General features: G+C 37.8%; 1 protein-coding gene across 1 annotated transcript in view; it reads right to left on the bottom strand.

Moving 5' to 3' along the window:
- Window positions 1-7,907: 7,907 nt before the first annotated feature.
- Window positions 7,908-15,397, bottom strand: part of LOC131989817 (uncharacterized) — a 36,472-nt gene continuing 28,982 nt past the window's right edge. The window contains exons 18-20 of the mRNA XM_059355152.1: window positions 15,075-15,192; window positions 8,779-8,869; window positions 7,908-8,041 (exon numbers count right to left, since the gene is read on the bottom strand). Coding sequence (XP_059211135.1) covers window positions 7,967-8,041; window positions 8,779-8,869; window positions 15,075-15,192 — 284 coding nt within the window. The 3' untranslated portion in view covers window positions 7,908-7,966. The remainder of the gene's footprint in view (window positions 8,042-8,778; window positions 8,870-15,074; window positions 15,193-15,397) is intronic.

Here is a 15,397-nt window from a genome sequence, read left to right as displayed (position 1 = left end):
TTACAAAAAAGGACGTAAAATAACCAAAAAAGACGTAAAATAACAAAAACCGACGTAAATTTAAAAAAAAGACACAAAATTACCAAAAAATGATGTAAAATTACCAGTAAAAGACGTAAAAATCAGCAAAAAAGACACAAAATGACCAAAAAGAGGTAAAATTACAAAAAAAGACACGAAATTACAACAAAGGACGTAAAATAACCAAAAAATACGTAAAATTACGAAACAAGACATAAAATTACCAAAAAAAGACACAAACTTACAAAAAGGATGTAAAATAACCAAAAAAGACGTAAAATAACAAAAAACGACGTAAAATTACCAAAAAGACTCAAAATAACCAAAAAAGATGTAAAATTACCAAAAAATATATGAATGACCAGAAAATACACAAAATTACGAAAAAGACTCAATATTAACAAAAAAAGACATAAAATACCAAAAAAAAGATGTAAAATCACAAAAAAGACACAAAACTACAAAAAAACGAGGTCAAAATCACAAAAAGACACAAATAGACACAAAATTACCAAAAAAGTAAAATCACAAAAAAAGACATTAAATCACCAAGACACAAAATGACAAAAAAGATTACCAAAAAAGATGTAAAATTACACCACACAAAATTATCAAAAGACGTAAAATTACCAAAAAAGAAAAAATCGCAAAAAAAGATATTCCAGCAATAAAAGTTGAAATCAGTAAATTATTGTGACATTATTGATTTTTTTCAGTCTTTAATGTTAAATTACAGTGAATTCTATAAAAATACAAATCCTATTGCTTCTTTAAAATAGTAAATTTTTTAATTTAATGTGAATCATAAATATAAATAAATCATAAACTGTAAAAGTTGCCAAACATTTACTGTAAGAAAAAAGTATACATTTACAGATAATTAAAGAAATGATTTTAAAGGAAAAAATATTTATATCCATATATATTTTTAATTGATTAATTTACACATAATAAAAAATGTTAATATTAAAGAAATGATCTACAAAATAACTTAGTTGTGAAACTTTTTTGTAAATGTAAATTTTAATTTAGTTTATAAATTAGATGTTCTGAGAAAATTTGTGCTTTTTTGAGTTTATTTTATGTCAATTTATGACTTCATAATCTGAATAATACAACTAATACTTTAATATCTCAGATAATTTCTCTGAATTTTCTCACAAATGTATAACTTCAGATTCCAGACGTCTGATGGCTCAAATCAGTTAAAAACCAAGATCTAAAACAAATAATGTACAAATGTGAATTCAAACTGGATTTAAAAAATCTGTTCATACACACAAAATCACCAAAAAAAGGACACAAAATGAGATGAAAAATCATGATAAAAGACGAAAGTCACCAAAAAAGACGTAAAATTGCCAAAAAAAGACACAATATGACAAAGAGATGAAAAATTACATGAGAAAAAAAATCACAATCACAAAAACACAGTTTTTCTGAGTTTATTTCATGTATATTTGATGCTTTAATCTCAGATAATTTCTTAGAATTTCTCGCAAATGTATGACATCAGTTAAAAACCACCAAGATCTAAAAAAAAGTGTAAAAATGTGACGTTAAACTGGGGGAAAAAAATCATCAAGACAAAATTCAAACAGAAGTTTTGCTCACAAAAATATTTTAATTGATCTTTTCAGTTTAATATCTACAAAATCATACAGAAGTCAACTCACTGTCTTAATGCATTTAGTGATTTTCAACAATAAAAACATTGTAAAAGACGACAGAAGTGAGTTAATTTCTCTGATTACATTCTGAGACGTCTGACATGTTTAATTACAGCAGATTTGTGTTTAAAACATGTTTAAACTGAACAGGTGATAAAAAGCACTACAAGGCTTTATGTGGAGGGTTGAGAGTCCTGTAAACTTTTTTAATAATGCACTGAATGATAAATGGTCATAAAAGGTGTAATAATAACAATAAGCTGCCCACGAGCAAGGCACTCTGTCTTCTTTTCTCCAGTGGAAGACAAACTGATGTGAGTTTTATCGATGAAAACACTTTCCACAAATGTAAAATCAGACAAACTTTTGAAATGTCACAGAAAAGAAAAGCTAATTAAGGCGAGTCTGTCCAAGACTTTACATGTTTTGGTTGTTTTAAAGTGGTTTAGTCAAAAAACACATGCTCTGGTGTTCCACAGGGCTCACTTCTTGGAAGTTTTTTTTTTTTTTTGCCCAACTTGAAGAATCTCAACAACTACTGCATGGAATACTATGAAATCTGGGACAGGTATATGGTGTTGAGCGCTTTAAAGAAACAAAGCTTCATTGATATTACAGAGTAAGCCAAATATTCTAAAATGCTTCAACTTAATGTTTATGAACCAACTAAAATGAAGGTGAACTGTGGTGTTCCACAGGGCTTGATGTTGGGACCGCTGTTGTTTTGTTACAAAGCAAAATATATTTCAACAACCTCTGGATGGTTTACATTGAAACTTGGCAGAGACAAGTTTAAAGAATGTAGAAAAAACATGCTCTGGTGTTCCACAGGGCTCACTTCTTTGAAGTTTATTTTTTTTCTCCCAACTTGAAAAATCTCAACAGCTACTGCATGGAATACCATGTAATCTGGGACAGGTATATGGTGTTGAGTGCTTTAAAGAAACAAAGCTTCATTGATATTACAGAGTAAGCCAAATATTCTAAAATGCTTCAACTTAATGTTTATGAACCAACTAAAATGAAAGTGAACTGTGGTGTTCCACAGGGCTTGATGTTGGGACCGCTGCTGTTTTGTTACAAAGCAAAATATACTTCAACAACCTCTGGATGGTTTACATTGAAACTTGGCAGAGACAAGTTTAAAGAATGTAGAAAAAACATGCTCTGGTGTTCCAAAGGGCTCTTGGACGTTTGGTTTTTCGCCCGATAACACTTTGTCCAAACTGAAATATTTCAACTAATACAAGTTAAGCGGATATTGCAGAGTAAGCAAACTATTTTTAAAATGCTTAAACTTAAACTGTTTATGAATCAACTAAAATGAAGAGAAACAGTGTGGTGTTCCACAGGGCTCAATGCTGGGGCTGCTGCCGTTTTGTTCTAAAGCGAAATATCTCAACAACTTCTGGATGGTTTACACTGAGAAATTTGTGTCGTAAAATAAAGGATTGATAACATGGATTGAGATTTCAGAGTTAAAAGAACAACACTTTGTCCCAACTGAAATATATCAACACCTACAGCATAGATTACCATGACATTTGGGACGGAAACTCACTGTAATGAGTGGAAAGTAATACAAGGTTTCTTGATTGATGTTGCGGAGTTTGGCCCAAATATTATAAACTGCTTCAGATTTTTTAAAAAACAAACAAAAATGTGGACCCTCTTTGTTTCTGTATGTATATAAATGAACTAAAATGAAGAACAGCTCTGTGGTGTTCCACAGGGCTTGATGCTGGGGACACTGCTGATTTGTTCCAAAGCGGAATATCTCAACAACTTCTGGATGGTTTAGACTGAAACTTGGCAGAGACATTTGTGTTGTAAAATAAAGGACTGATAACATGGATTGATTTTTCAGAGTTTAAAGAATGTAGAAAAAAACCTGTTCTTGGACATTTGGCTTTTCACTCAATAAACAATATATCTACAACTACAGTATAGATTACCATGAAATCTGGGACAGACACGGACTGTATTGGGTGTAAAGTCAGTTAAAAACGTAAATGTGGAGCCTTTTTGTTTCTGTTTGCTTAAAAATCAACTAAAATGAAAAAAAAGAAGCTCTGTGGTGTTCCACAGGGCTCGATGCTAGGGCTGCTGATAATTTGCTGAATTAAAAACATTTTGGTTCGGAGTGAAATATCTCAACAAAATTTCAAAGGACGTAATTTAATACATTTTCTAGATTTCCTATGATTTAATTGTATACTGAGATAGACTAATCTACTTACTTACTCACTCGAAGTGCATGTTAACCCTGTTTATGTTGATGTAAAGGAGCTTCATTATTCTCAAAGGTGTAACTGATAAAAAAAAGTATTCTATTAAATAATAATATAAGTCTATAAGTCTGGACTTGATGCTGGTTAGAGTAACCTCTTCCATCACTTTAAAGAAATGAAAATGTAAAAATGATAAAATGTTCAGATCAGATCAGATGTTGGGACGGACATTAAACAACACTCCCTGCTGATTCTCATTCTCAAACCTTTTGTCCTGACCCAAATATGTGCTGCATAAATGTCTGTTTTTTGTCCAGAAAGCATCCGAAACGACTGAGTGGGAAACAACTTCTTGGAAATCCTTTTCAACACCCAGTGTTTTGTTTGATGTTGTGACGAAGAATGAGCTGAAGTTATTATGATTCCACAGTGATGAAGAGTTTCTCCAACTAATTAACGCACAGTAAATATTCTTGGGAATCGGAGTTTTGTGAATCTGCAGGGCAGATGTGGAAACGCACTCGCTTGTCTTAATGATGAAGACGAGGTTTTGAGAGGAAATGAGCTGGAATTTACAGCCTTAATTTTAACACCTCGCCTTGCAAATCTGACCGATTCATTGTCGTCTTTAAGATCCCACAGAGTTTTATTTTCCCCATGGGATCGACTTTATTGCTCTGATTTATACTCATAGAAATCTGCTTCAAATTCACGTCTGGAAGGACTTGCATTGTTGTCATTTATTCTGCTTTTATTGCGTGTAAAACTCTTTGTATGTCTGTCTTGTTTTTGTTCCAGGCAGACCATCTGATGTGGTTCTTCTCTGCGTTTGAGGGAATACTTTATATTTAGCCGAGGCTCACAGATCCGACAGCAGAGTCAACCGACCAAAGAGGTCAAAGTCGAGAGCTTTCCTGGAAAAATGTCCAGGAAAGAGTTGGAAAACCAAAGAGAGTCAGGTTTCGCCGTGATTCAGAGATGAGTTTTCAGCCTCGTCGGAAGCTGCTGAGTGACTCCGACTGGGCTTCAGGTCTGTTTGCAATTATGGATAAACAGACTGGAAGCCAGAGAGCCGCTCTGGTGGAAGGAGACGAGCATTCCTGTGGGGCGGAGGACATCGGAGCCGGGTCGCGTCGAGGTGAACGAGCCGGGGGAAAGCAGGCGTCCCGAGTCTCTGAAGTCTGACTGGAGTGTCTCCCAGAACACGCCGGGTACTTTGTTTACCCTCCGAGGGAAACCCAAACCGCCGCTCCGCCTCCTCAGAGAGGTCAGAGGGCAACGGGCAAAATATTACCGAGGACAGAAAACAGAAAACTCTCTGTGTTTGCAGGATGTGTTTCTGCAGAGTTAAAGGAAGAGTTTAAAACCAACAACCATCAACCAGCTGAGAGTCTCGACTATTAACCTTTGCGGTACTGCACTTATACAGTGATAATTCATAGTTAACGAGGAGGGGTTCATCAGGAGGCGTATTGGGGCCACTGTAGATTAAATAAAAGCAATTTTAAAGCCGGAGGAAATATTCAGAGAAGAAAACTTGGATATTCTCTGAGATTTAAGTGGCAAATGTACAAGACATAAAGCAGAAATATTTTTAAATTAGAATGTCATAATTTGCAAGAAAACAAACGTGCTTAATTTACGAGAAAAATCTTGAATATTCTGAGTCGAGTCACTAATTTGCAAAAAAAAAAACCTGAGATTAAATTGGTAAATTATTCTAAATACTCTAAATTATAAAGCCATACATTTGCAAAAAAACAACAACTGGTAGAGTGGTATATTAACGAGACAAAATTCACAAATTTGCATAAAAAACGTGCATAATTTACAAGAAAATATCTTGAATATTCTCTGAGTCGAGTAATCATTTTGCAAGCGATTAAAGTGGTAAATGTACAAGAAAAAAAAAAAAAAATTTCTAAAATTATAAAGTAAATCATTCATTTGCAAGAAAAAAACAGTGGTAAATTTCGAGTCAATGATTTGCAATAAAAATAATCTGAAATTTAGTCACAAATTTACAAGACAAAAGTCAAATATTGAGAAAATTTATATGAGAACATTTTTACAAATCTACATGAAAAATCTCAATTTTTTCAGAGTCAAGTCAATAATTTGAAGGTAAAAAACCTCAAATTTTCTGAGACTATCCTGGTCATTTTACAAGACAAAACTAAAGTATTCTAAAAATAATAAAGTCATGAAATTTAAAGAAAAAAAAAACTGTGGTAGAGTTGAAAATTAACAAGACAAAATTCAAAAATTTTCATAAAAAAAAATCTTGAATGTTTTCTGATTCAAGTCTTCAATTTGCAAGAGATTTGAATGGAAAATTCACGAGAAAAAAAAACTCAGATATACTCTGAGATTAGTGGCAAGAAAATCATAGATTTAAAAGTAATAAAACTGCGGTAAAGTAGTGGTAAAACACATTTTTTTTGAGAAAATCTTGAATATTCTTTGATTCAAAGGGTTAAAATCCTCAAAATCTTTGAATGTTTGGTAGTTTTGAGCAGGGCGGAAGTTGTTTAAGAGCTTTATACGGGAAAAAGTAGAAAAAAATATTTATCTGTGAAGTTTTTATCCCTTTTTTTATTTTGGAAGTGGACATTTTCAGCCTTAAGGGCCTGAAAGGGCTGTAAAACAGAGTGATCCCAGAGGGTTAAACCTCATTTAGAAAGGTATTTAACACATATTTTGCCTCCATATTTAGATTTTGGCTCATTAATTGTGCAGCCCTTTATCCCACTATACATTGACTCATAACTTCTGTATCGTGAAACGTTTTGTACTGGCAGATTCTGCAGAAACTCACCCAGAAACAGTGTTCCTATCCTATTGTGAACTTTGGTGAAATGAGTTTTTCACACAACAAATTCCTTCATGTGAACAGAAACCCATAAATGCTTTGTTCAGCTATAGATTTCCAGCATTAAAAACCTTCTGACGAGCTGTGAAACCCAACCAGCAGCAGCTGAAGCTCATTGAAACACCTCCAGGTTCTCTCTGATGCTTGTTATATTGTTGTATGAACCTGTGTGCTGACTGTTCCGCGGTGTTCTGCAGGTTTCTGGGTCGAGGTCGTGAGCTTCTTCAGAAAAACATCTTGTACATGATGTCATCATCCGTCTCCAAAGGTCAAATGTCTTTAATGTCTCACCGGCTGTTTGTCTTCACTTTCACTTCTCCTTCCTTGTTGTTGGAAGTTTTTATGGCCTTGTTAACTCACTCTGTGTGTGTCCCTGTGTGTCTCTGTGTGTCCCTGTGTGTCTCTGTGTGTCTGTGCATGTCCCTGTGTGTCTCTGTGTGTCTGTGTGTGTGTCCCTGTGTGTCTTTGTGTGTCCCTGTGTGTCTCTGCATGTCCCTGTGTGTCTCTGTGTGTCCCTGTGTGTCCCTGTGTGTCTCTGCATGTCCCTGTGTGTCTCTCTGTGTGTCTCTGTGTGTCTGTGCATGTCGCTGTGTGTCCCTGCGTGTCCCTGTGTGTATCTGTGTGTCTGTGCATGTCGCTGTGTGTCCCTGCGTGTCTCTGTGTGTCCCTGTGTGTCTCTGTGTGTCTGTGCATGTCCCTGTGTGTGTCTGCGTGTCCCTGTGTGTGTCTTTGTGTGTCTGTGCATGTCCCTGTGTCTCTCTGTGTGTCCCTGCATGTCCCTGCATGTCTCTGTATGTCCCTGCGTGTCTCTGTGTGTCCCTGTGTGTCTCTCTATGTGTCCCTGCATGTCTCTCTGTGTGTCCCTGCATGTCTCTGTGTGTCCCTGCATGTCCCTCTGTGTCCCTGTGTGTCTGTGCATGTCCCTCTGTGTCCCTGCGTGTCCCTGCATGTCTCTGTGTGTCTGTGCATGTCTCTGTGTGTCCCTGTGTGTCTCCGTGTGTCTCTGTGTGTGTCCCTGTGTGTCTCTGCATGTCCCCGTGTGTCTCTGTGTGTCTCTCTGTGTGTCTGTGTGTGTCCCTGTGTGTGTCTCTGTTTGTCTGTGTGTGTCTCTCTGTGTCCCTGTGTGTCTGTGCATGTCCCTGTGTCTCTCTGTGTGTCCCTGTGTGTCTGTCTCAGTCCACCAGAGACTTGAGGTCTGGGAGTCCTCTGAGCTTCAGGTCCAGCAGCATCTGACCGTAAGCTTTCCCCTGAGAGACGAGAAAAACAACAAAAAAACGTGTAAAAACTCAGTTTGTTCTCACAGAAAGAACGTGTGTTTCACCTCCATGTGTCTGAGTTTACACTCAGTGTGTGTGTGTGTGTGTGTGTGTGTGTGTGTGTGGTTTTAAGGGTCAAAGCCAGAGTGTGAAGTGAGTGTGTTGGCACGTTGTGAGTGTGTGTCTTTGATGTGAGTCTGTGGATTCCAAGCGAGGCGGTAAAAAACTTTACAGGAGCGTCTGAACGAGGGATGGAGAGGAGGAGGAGGAGGAGGAGGAGGAGGAGGAGGAAGAGGAGGAGGGTGAAGAAGAAAAGAAAAGTAGGAGGAGAGGGAAGGAATATTCTACACTTTTAGGTTAAAGTAACAGTGTTAGAAATGCTCAGAAACAACCAGAAATATTAATTTTAAGCATCAGAATTTAAGAAATAAAACCCCCTCAGAAACATTATAAAATTATAAAGTCATAAATTTGCAAGGAGCAAAGAGAAAAAATCATGAAAAGTTTCTAGAATATTCTGAGTCGGGTCATTCATGTGTGATGGTTTTAATCTTTTGTTTGGGATAAATACTGAAATGTAACTTTCTCAGCAGAAAGAGGGAGGAGGTGATGACGGAGAGACGGCAGAAAGAGGAAGTGAAGAAAGAGTGGAGAGTCAGGATTGTGGGAGTGTGTGTGTGTGTGTGTGTGTGTGTGTGTGTGTGTGTGTGTGTGTGTGTGTGTGTTACCTGGGGGTCGCTGCGCAGAGACGCCACCCCTCCCCCTCCCAGAGAACTCTGCAGGACGAAGTTTAGACCATGGATCCCTGGCAGAGTGTATCTACACACACACACACACACACACACACACACACACACACACACACACACACACACACACACACCTTTAACAACAGCAAGGCAAACCTTTTAAAACACACACACAGTCAAATAAATGTGGTTTACTGTGAAACAAACACACACACACACACACACACACACACACACACACACACACACACAGACACACACACAGGCTGCCAGCCCAGCACCATGTGTCGGTGCGGTGGTTTATTGCACACGTTCATGTGTGTGTTTGATGTTTGAATGTGTGTGTGTGTGTATTTGTGTGAGTAAAAGTGTGTGTGTGTGGGTTCAGCTTTTGGTCAGACAGTGTGTTGTTGATGCATGTGTGTGTGTGTGTGTGTGTGTGGGGGGGGGGGGGGGGGGTCGACTGTGCAACATCACGTAAATAAAAACATGTGAGTGTTTGTGTGTGTGTGTGTGTGTGTTTGTGTGTGTGTGTGCCTCCTGCAGCTTTAACGAGAGGTGGAGGTGCACTAATGAGGCGGTTGCCGTGGCGGCGAGGTGTTTCGGGGGTGTGAGAGGAGATGCAGGTCAGCGAGCTTTACGGCTCCACCTCGTCATCGCGCTGATCGCTAACACGCCGCCGCCGCCGCCACGGTGCTGAGTCAGCGCTCAGACACGTCCGCCGCCTGCACGCGTTTCAACCTCCATCGTACCTGGACACTAACCGCTGACTCAACAGCACCCTCTGTGGACATATGAGGTATTACACCATAAAACAACCGCTACAGTTAGGCTACGGTTTATGGCGGGAAAAAGTGATCCAGCCTTTTTGAAGGAGGAGCCCGGACCTCTGGATGCATGAATGGGCTCATTAAAAGTCAACAGCCAGGGTAGAGTTGTAGAATTTGTACCGCAATTTGAAATGTCATGCTTAGATTGAGCAGTTTATGTTTGTCATGAAACACGCTCCAAAAGATCATTGTGACTACATAAAATGACAAAAAAGACATAAAATGACAAAAGACACAAAAAAGACATAAAATGAGAAAAAAAACAACACAAAATGACCAAAAATTATAAAAAATAACCAAAAAAGGGCCAAAAAAAGACAGAAAGTTATCAAAAAAGACTTAATAATAAAAATATATGACGAAAAAGAAATAAAATGACCAAAAGCACAAGAAAAGACACAAAATAACCCCCCAAAAAGACATAAAATGACAATTTTTTGTCATTTTGGGGTTTTCTTTAGTAAATGTATGGGTTTGTTTTGTCACTTTGTGCCTATTTTTGGTAATTTTATGGGTTTCTTTTGGTCACCTTGTAATTTATGTTTTTTTGGTAATTTTGTGCCTTTTATGGTAATTTTATGTTGATTGATTGATTGATTTTATTTGACCATTCTTGATATAAAAAACATGAAACAGCAACCTGTGTCATACGTAATATAAATAGATAAAAAATAGTCAGGGATGACACAATAAAGCCCTAAGGCTTATTTCCATTGTGGTCCCTTTTGTCATATTGTGGGGTTTTTTGGTCATTTTGTGTAATTTTAGCCATTTTTATTTATTTTTTCCTGTTTTTTTTACAACATTCGTGACACTTGTGGGCATTTGGAAAAGTGTTTACATAAAAACTCCATTTCTATCCAGAGGCTCCGGGCGGTGAAACGGCGCCCCCTCTGTGTCGGAGGCAGACTCCGACAGTCAGTAATGTTTATGATGTTGTGTCTCGGTTGTGTTGCTGGTTTGTCTCAGTCAGTTGTGGTTTCCTCCCTGACTACAGAGTAATGGCCTGAGCCGCAGCGACTTCAGCACTCTGTTAAATCTTTGTCAGTGAGGGATTTGTGGGCTCTGCAGCCGGAGCCAGTAACATGGTTAAGATGTTTTAAATGAGATTTTTAGACTTCCTCCAGTTGTGCTGCTGGACACAATATAACAAACAGCTGTCATGCAATCAAAAGGCATGTGATGCATTCCAGCGCTGGGAGAGGAACGAGCAATTATCCTCATCGTGGATTCATTTTTATGTCTGTCAGTACGGCCTTTAGTCCGCAGAATGTCAAAGCAATGCTTTGATTTTCTGCATAAACAGTCCAACTTTAGTTACTTACTTTTTAACATTCCTGTTTGTTTTCAAATTCAACAAAAGACGAACTGGAAGGACAGATCTCTGCAAGGCCTAACTCTAACATGCAATGTCAGCAAATCACAGTGTGTGTCCGTGTGGCCCTCAGGTCCCTGACCCCTGATTCACCCTTCCACCAAGTTTCATAAGAAACTGAAGCAAAACTAAAACCCTGGTGGTGGAGGAAACAGCATGTCAGTTTGAGGTTGTTTGAGACGTTGGTTTCCAGTCCTTGTGCTCAGCTCGGCCACAAACCGGCCAAAACATCTGGCTATAAGCCCCGCCCCCTCCATGTTAGTGGACGGGACATGAGCCAAACTAAAAAAAAAAAAAAAGAACAAAAGTTCAAGTTGAATTTCTCGGTTTAATTGTTTTTTTGTTTGTTTTTTTACAGTGAAATTTGATGTGAAAAACTGGAACAAAAGAAGAAAAAACTGTTGAAAACTGTTGAAAGTGCCCACAAGTGTCATGACTGTTGAAAAAAAAAAAAGCTAAACTACAGAAAAAAAACAAGCTGAATTTCTATGATAAAAATATTTTCAAATTTAGGATGACATAAAACTTTTCCAAGTTTCCTAAATTCTGTTAAAAACTGTTTTCTTCACATATTGAAGTATTTATTATCATGTTTCCAGTCTCTCCTGTCCTCTCCTCTCTGCTCTGTGTAAACAGATATTCACTGAATATTTGCCACACACAAAAATTTGGGCCGTCCGTGGCCTAGAGGTTAGGACTCGGGCTTGTAACTGGAGAGTCGCCGGTTTGAATCCCGGTACTGACAGGACTAGGACTTGGACTAGGACTAGGCCCTTGAGCAAGGCACCTAACCCCCCTGCACAGTAATGTGCTGCCCACTGCTCCTTGCATGTTGTGTTCACTTGTGAGTAAAAAAGGATAAAGGGTTAAATACAGAGGTTCAATTTCCCCATTATGGGATTAATAAAGTAATCTTCTTCTTCTTACCCAAACAGACACAAAATTACCAAAAGACACAAATGACGAAAAATGACACAAAATGATAAAAAAAGACAAAAAAATGACGTAAAATTACCAAAAAAACATTTTTCTCCACATATTGTACCTATTCTCAGTATTGTCGTGTTTCCAGCCTCTCCTCTCCTGTCCTCTCCTCTCTGCTCTGTGTAAACAGCCTCTCCTGTCCTCTCCTCTCAGCTCTGTGTAAACAGCCTCTCCTGTCCTCTCCTCTCAGCTCTGTGTAAACAGCTTTTCCTGCCCTCTCCTCTCTGGTCTGTGTAAATTCTCTGTGTAGATTCTCAGTGAATATTTGGAGGAGCAGAATTTAATGTTTTTAACAGGATCTGGTTAGTGCAAACACTTTATTTTAAACGACACATGGAGAATAAAGAGATTCTGACACTAATATCAACATTTTAACAAAAGTTTTGGTCACTTTTTATAACGGGAGCTTTGGTAAATCGTTGGAAAGTTCAGGTTGCTTCATGCTTGTTTTTTGGATAAGAACTAAAATCTGCAATAACAAAACAAAAGCTTGCAGAAATGTTGCTCCTATTGCGCACGTCTGTTGTGCAAAGTTCAGCGTTGATGACGCATCATTAATTACAACAGTCTGACTGAAAACTGTTGGAATCTGACCAAACGTTGCACCAAGAACCAGAACTAAATCCCGGGATTTTTAACTATATAACCAACATGTTCTATACTTCAAACCAAGACTAGCAGAGTAAAATATAAAGACCATAAACAGGTTCTTTTGGGGATTTTAAGTGGACTCATCAAAGTCAGCAGAGATATATTCATGAAAATGTAGAAGATGGTGAGTTACAGCTATAAAACTATGAGTGAATTTGACTGATTTTGATCTCAGAATGAGTGGAAAATGAGGCGTCGTTCTGGCGCAACAGATAAATACAGAGAGAAGAAGAAGTAAACAAACACGGAGGAGGTTAGTGTGGTTTCCTACAGTTTGAACATCATGTTTCCTGTGTGCGTGTGTGTGTGCATTTCGAACACTTTTCCAGGTGCATTTTAAATACTTTTCCTTGTGCATTTTTCCGAGGCTTTTCCAAGTGCATTTTAAAATTTTTCCAGGTCCCTTTTCAAGACTTTTCCAGGTACATTTTCAAGGATTTTCCAGGTCCAAATTCACTGCTTTTCGAGGTACATTTTCAAGACTTTTCCATGTGCATTTTCAAGACTTTTCCAGGTGCATTTTCAAGACTTTTCCAGGTACATTTTCAAGACTTTTCCATGTGCATTTCCAAGACTTTTCCATGTGCATTCCCAAGACTTTTCCAGGTGCATTTTCAAGACTTTTCCAGGTACATTTTCAAGATTTTTCCATGTGCATTTTCAAGGATTTTCCATGTGCATTTTCAAGACTTTTCCATGTGCATTTTCAAGGATTTTCCAAAAGGACACTGATTATGTACGATGGGTTTGTAGCACGAAATCTAAAAAAAAACTGAGTGATGTAACGATGGCTGTGTCCACTTCCCATATACAGTCTATGAGAGAAATATCACAATGTTAAGCTTCGTTTTGGTCACTTTTTCTAACGGAAATGCTCGTTTTTACAGTTTGTTTGTTTTTTTTCAGACAGGTCGTAGGTTAGATGGTGTATCAGATAAAAAACTATGAGTGAATTTTACTGATTTTGATTTCGGAATGAGTGAAATCTGAGGCGTCGTTCTGGCGCTAACGGATAAGTACAGAGAGAAGAAGAAGAAGAAAACAAACACGGAGGAGGTTAGTGTGGTTTCCTACAGTTTGAACATCATGTTTCCTGTGTGTGTGTGTGTGTGTGTGTGTGTGTGAGTAATATCTTGTTTTCCGGTGTCTTCCTGCTTGGTTGTGTCTTGTTGCTGAAGGCCGCCGTCTGACAGTGATTACATGGAACGAAGCCGCTAATCGCTGATGCTGCACGCTCTGAGTGTGTGTGTGTGTGTGTGTGTGTGTGTGTGTGTGCTGAGTGGCGGAGTTGAAGGACGTGTTCCTCACACACACACACACACACACACACGACCACATCCTCTCTTTGAATCCAGACGAGTAAATGAAGCTGTTTGTGCTGCAGCGTTTTCACATGTCCTCATCGCTGATTTTTAAATAAAAAAAACAATAAAAGTTTCTGTAACTTCTGTGGATGTCCAGAAATTTATATTTTACAAGATTATACAGTGGGTGAACTCCTGTATTTTTCTTTTTTAGCCCTAAAAAAATGCCTTAAAGCTGCATTCCACCTAACGTCCAGCAGGGGGCGACTCCACCGGCTGCAGAAAGAACTCAGTTTATAAGGAAGTCAATTGGAAAATGAGTCTACGTCTGACTTGATTTGTGCCCTCAGTAAACATTGTCATAATAAGTTTATGGTCTCGATCTTTAGTTTCAAGTCTTCTTTATGAACAGCAGGATGTTTACTCACCTATAAGAAGGAATATATTATATAAATGACGTTTTTTTAGTGATTTTTTTGTTGTGCAAAATGGCACAGCGGTTTCCTTTGGAAAAGTCAATATAGTCAATATACTTTTTTAAAGTATTGCATCACTCAAAAACATGTATTGTATACATTTAACAGGCCAAAAATGGGTACGTTGCCTGAGGGCAACACTGTACCATAGAGGGTTAAATGATGCATTCACGTTTTTTTTTTGTTTTTCACCCTTCAGATTTATTTTCTATATTTATGTAACCATTTATTTCATTTATTTATTTAGTTATTTACACAATTATTTTTTATATTTGCACATATTCATATTTTATTCATTCGTTAAAAAAAGTAGAATTAAAAAATGATTTTTGTTAAATAAACGAACAAATATAGAAATAAATGTGGAAATAACTGAAGATTTTTTCATTTATTAATATACTTTTTTTTATACATTTCTATATTTATTCATGAATTTCTACTCGTGTCATTTCTTGTTCTTCATCTTTCCAGGTGCATTTTGAACACTTTCCCAGGTGCACTTTTTCTAAAGGAAATGCGTTTTTTTTGTGTTTTTTTTACAGTTTGTGTGTTTTTTTTTCCAGTCAGGTCAGTGGTTTAAATGATGCATTCAGGTTTTTTTTTTTTTTTTTTGGGTAACAAGAACATGAACACGTCTGTTTGTGTCTCCTCTCACCGTGTGACGGCGTCGCTCACTCCTGGCTTGATCAGGTGGGAGAAGTATTCCTCCACCACAGAAGAAGTCAGGTGTTTCTTCAGGTAGGGGAAGAAGAGCGGGTGGCGAGCAATCACTCCTGAAGAGAAGAGAGAGAAACATTTCAGGCAGGAAGAGTCCAGATTTAAGCTTATTTAAGCTCTCAGTTGGAGGAGAAGTTCAATGTCTGTAGCCTGTTAGCTTAGCTTAGCACAATGACTGGAAACGGGGGGAAACAGCTAGCCGACTCTGACCGATGGAACAAAATCCATCTTCCAACGCCTACAAATCTCAATGATTAACAC

Source organism: Centropristis striata, chromosome 17 (genome assembly GCF_030273125.1).
Source record: "Centropristis striata isolate RG_2023a ecotype Rhode Island chromosome 17, C.striata_1.0, whole genome shotgun sequence".
In the NCBI taxonomy this organism is placed as follows: Eukaryota; Metazoa; Chordata; class Actinopteri; order Perciformes; family Serranidae; genus Centropristis; species Centropristis striata.
The sequence above is the reverse complement of the archived record's forward strand: the minus strand, read 5'-3'. Positions and strand labels throughout refer to the sequence as shown.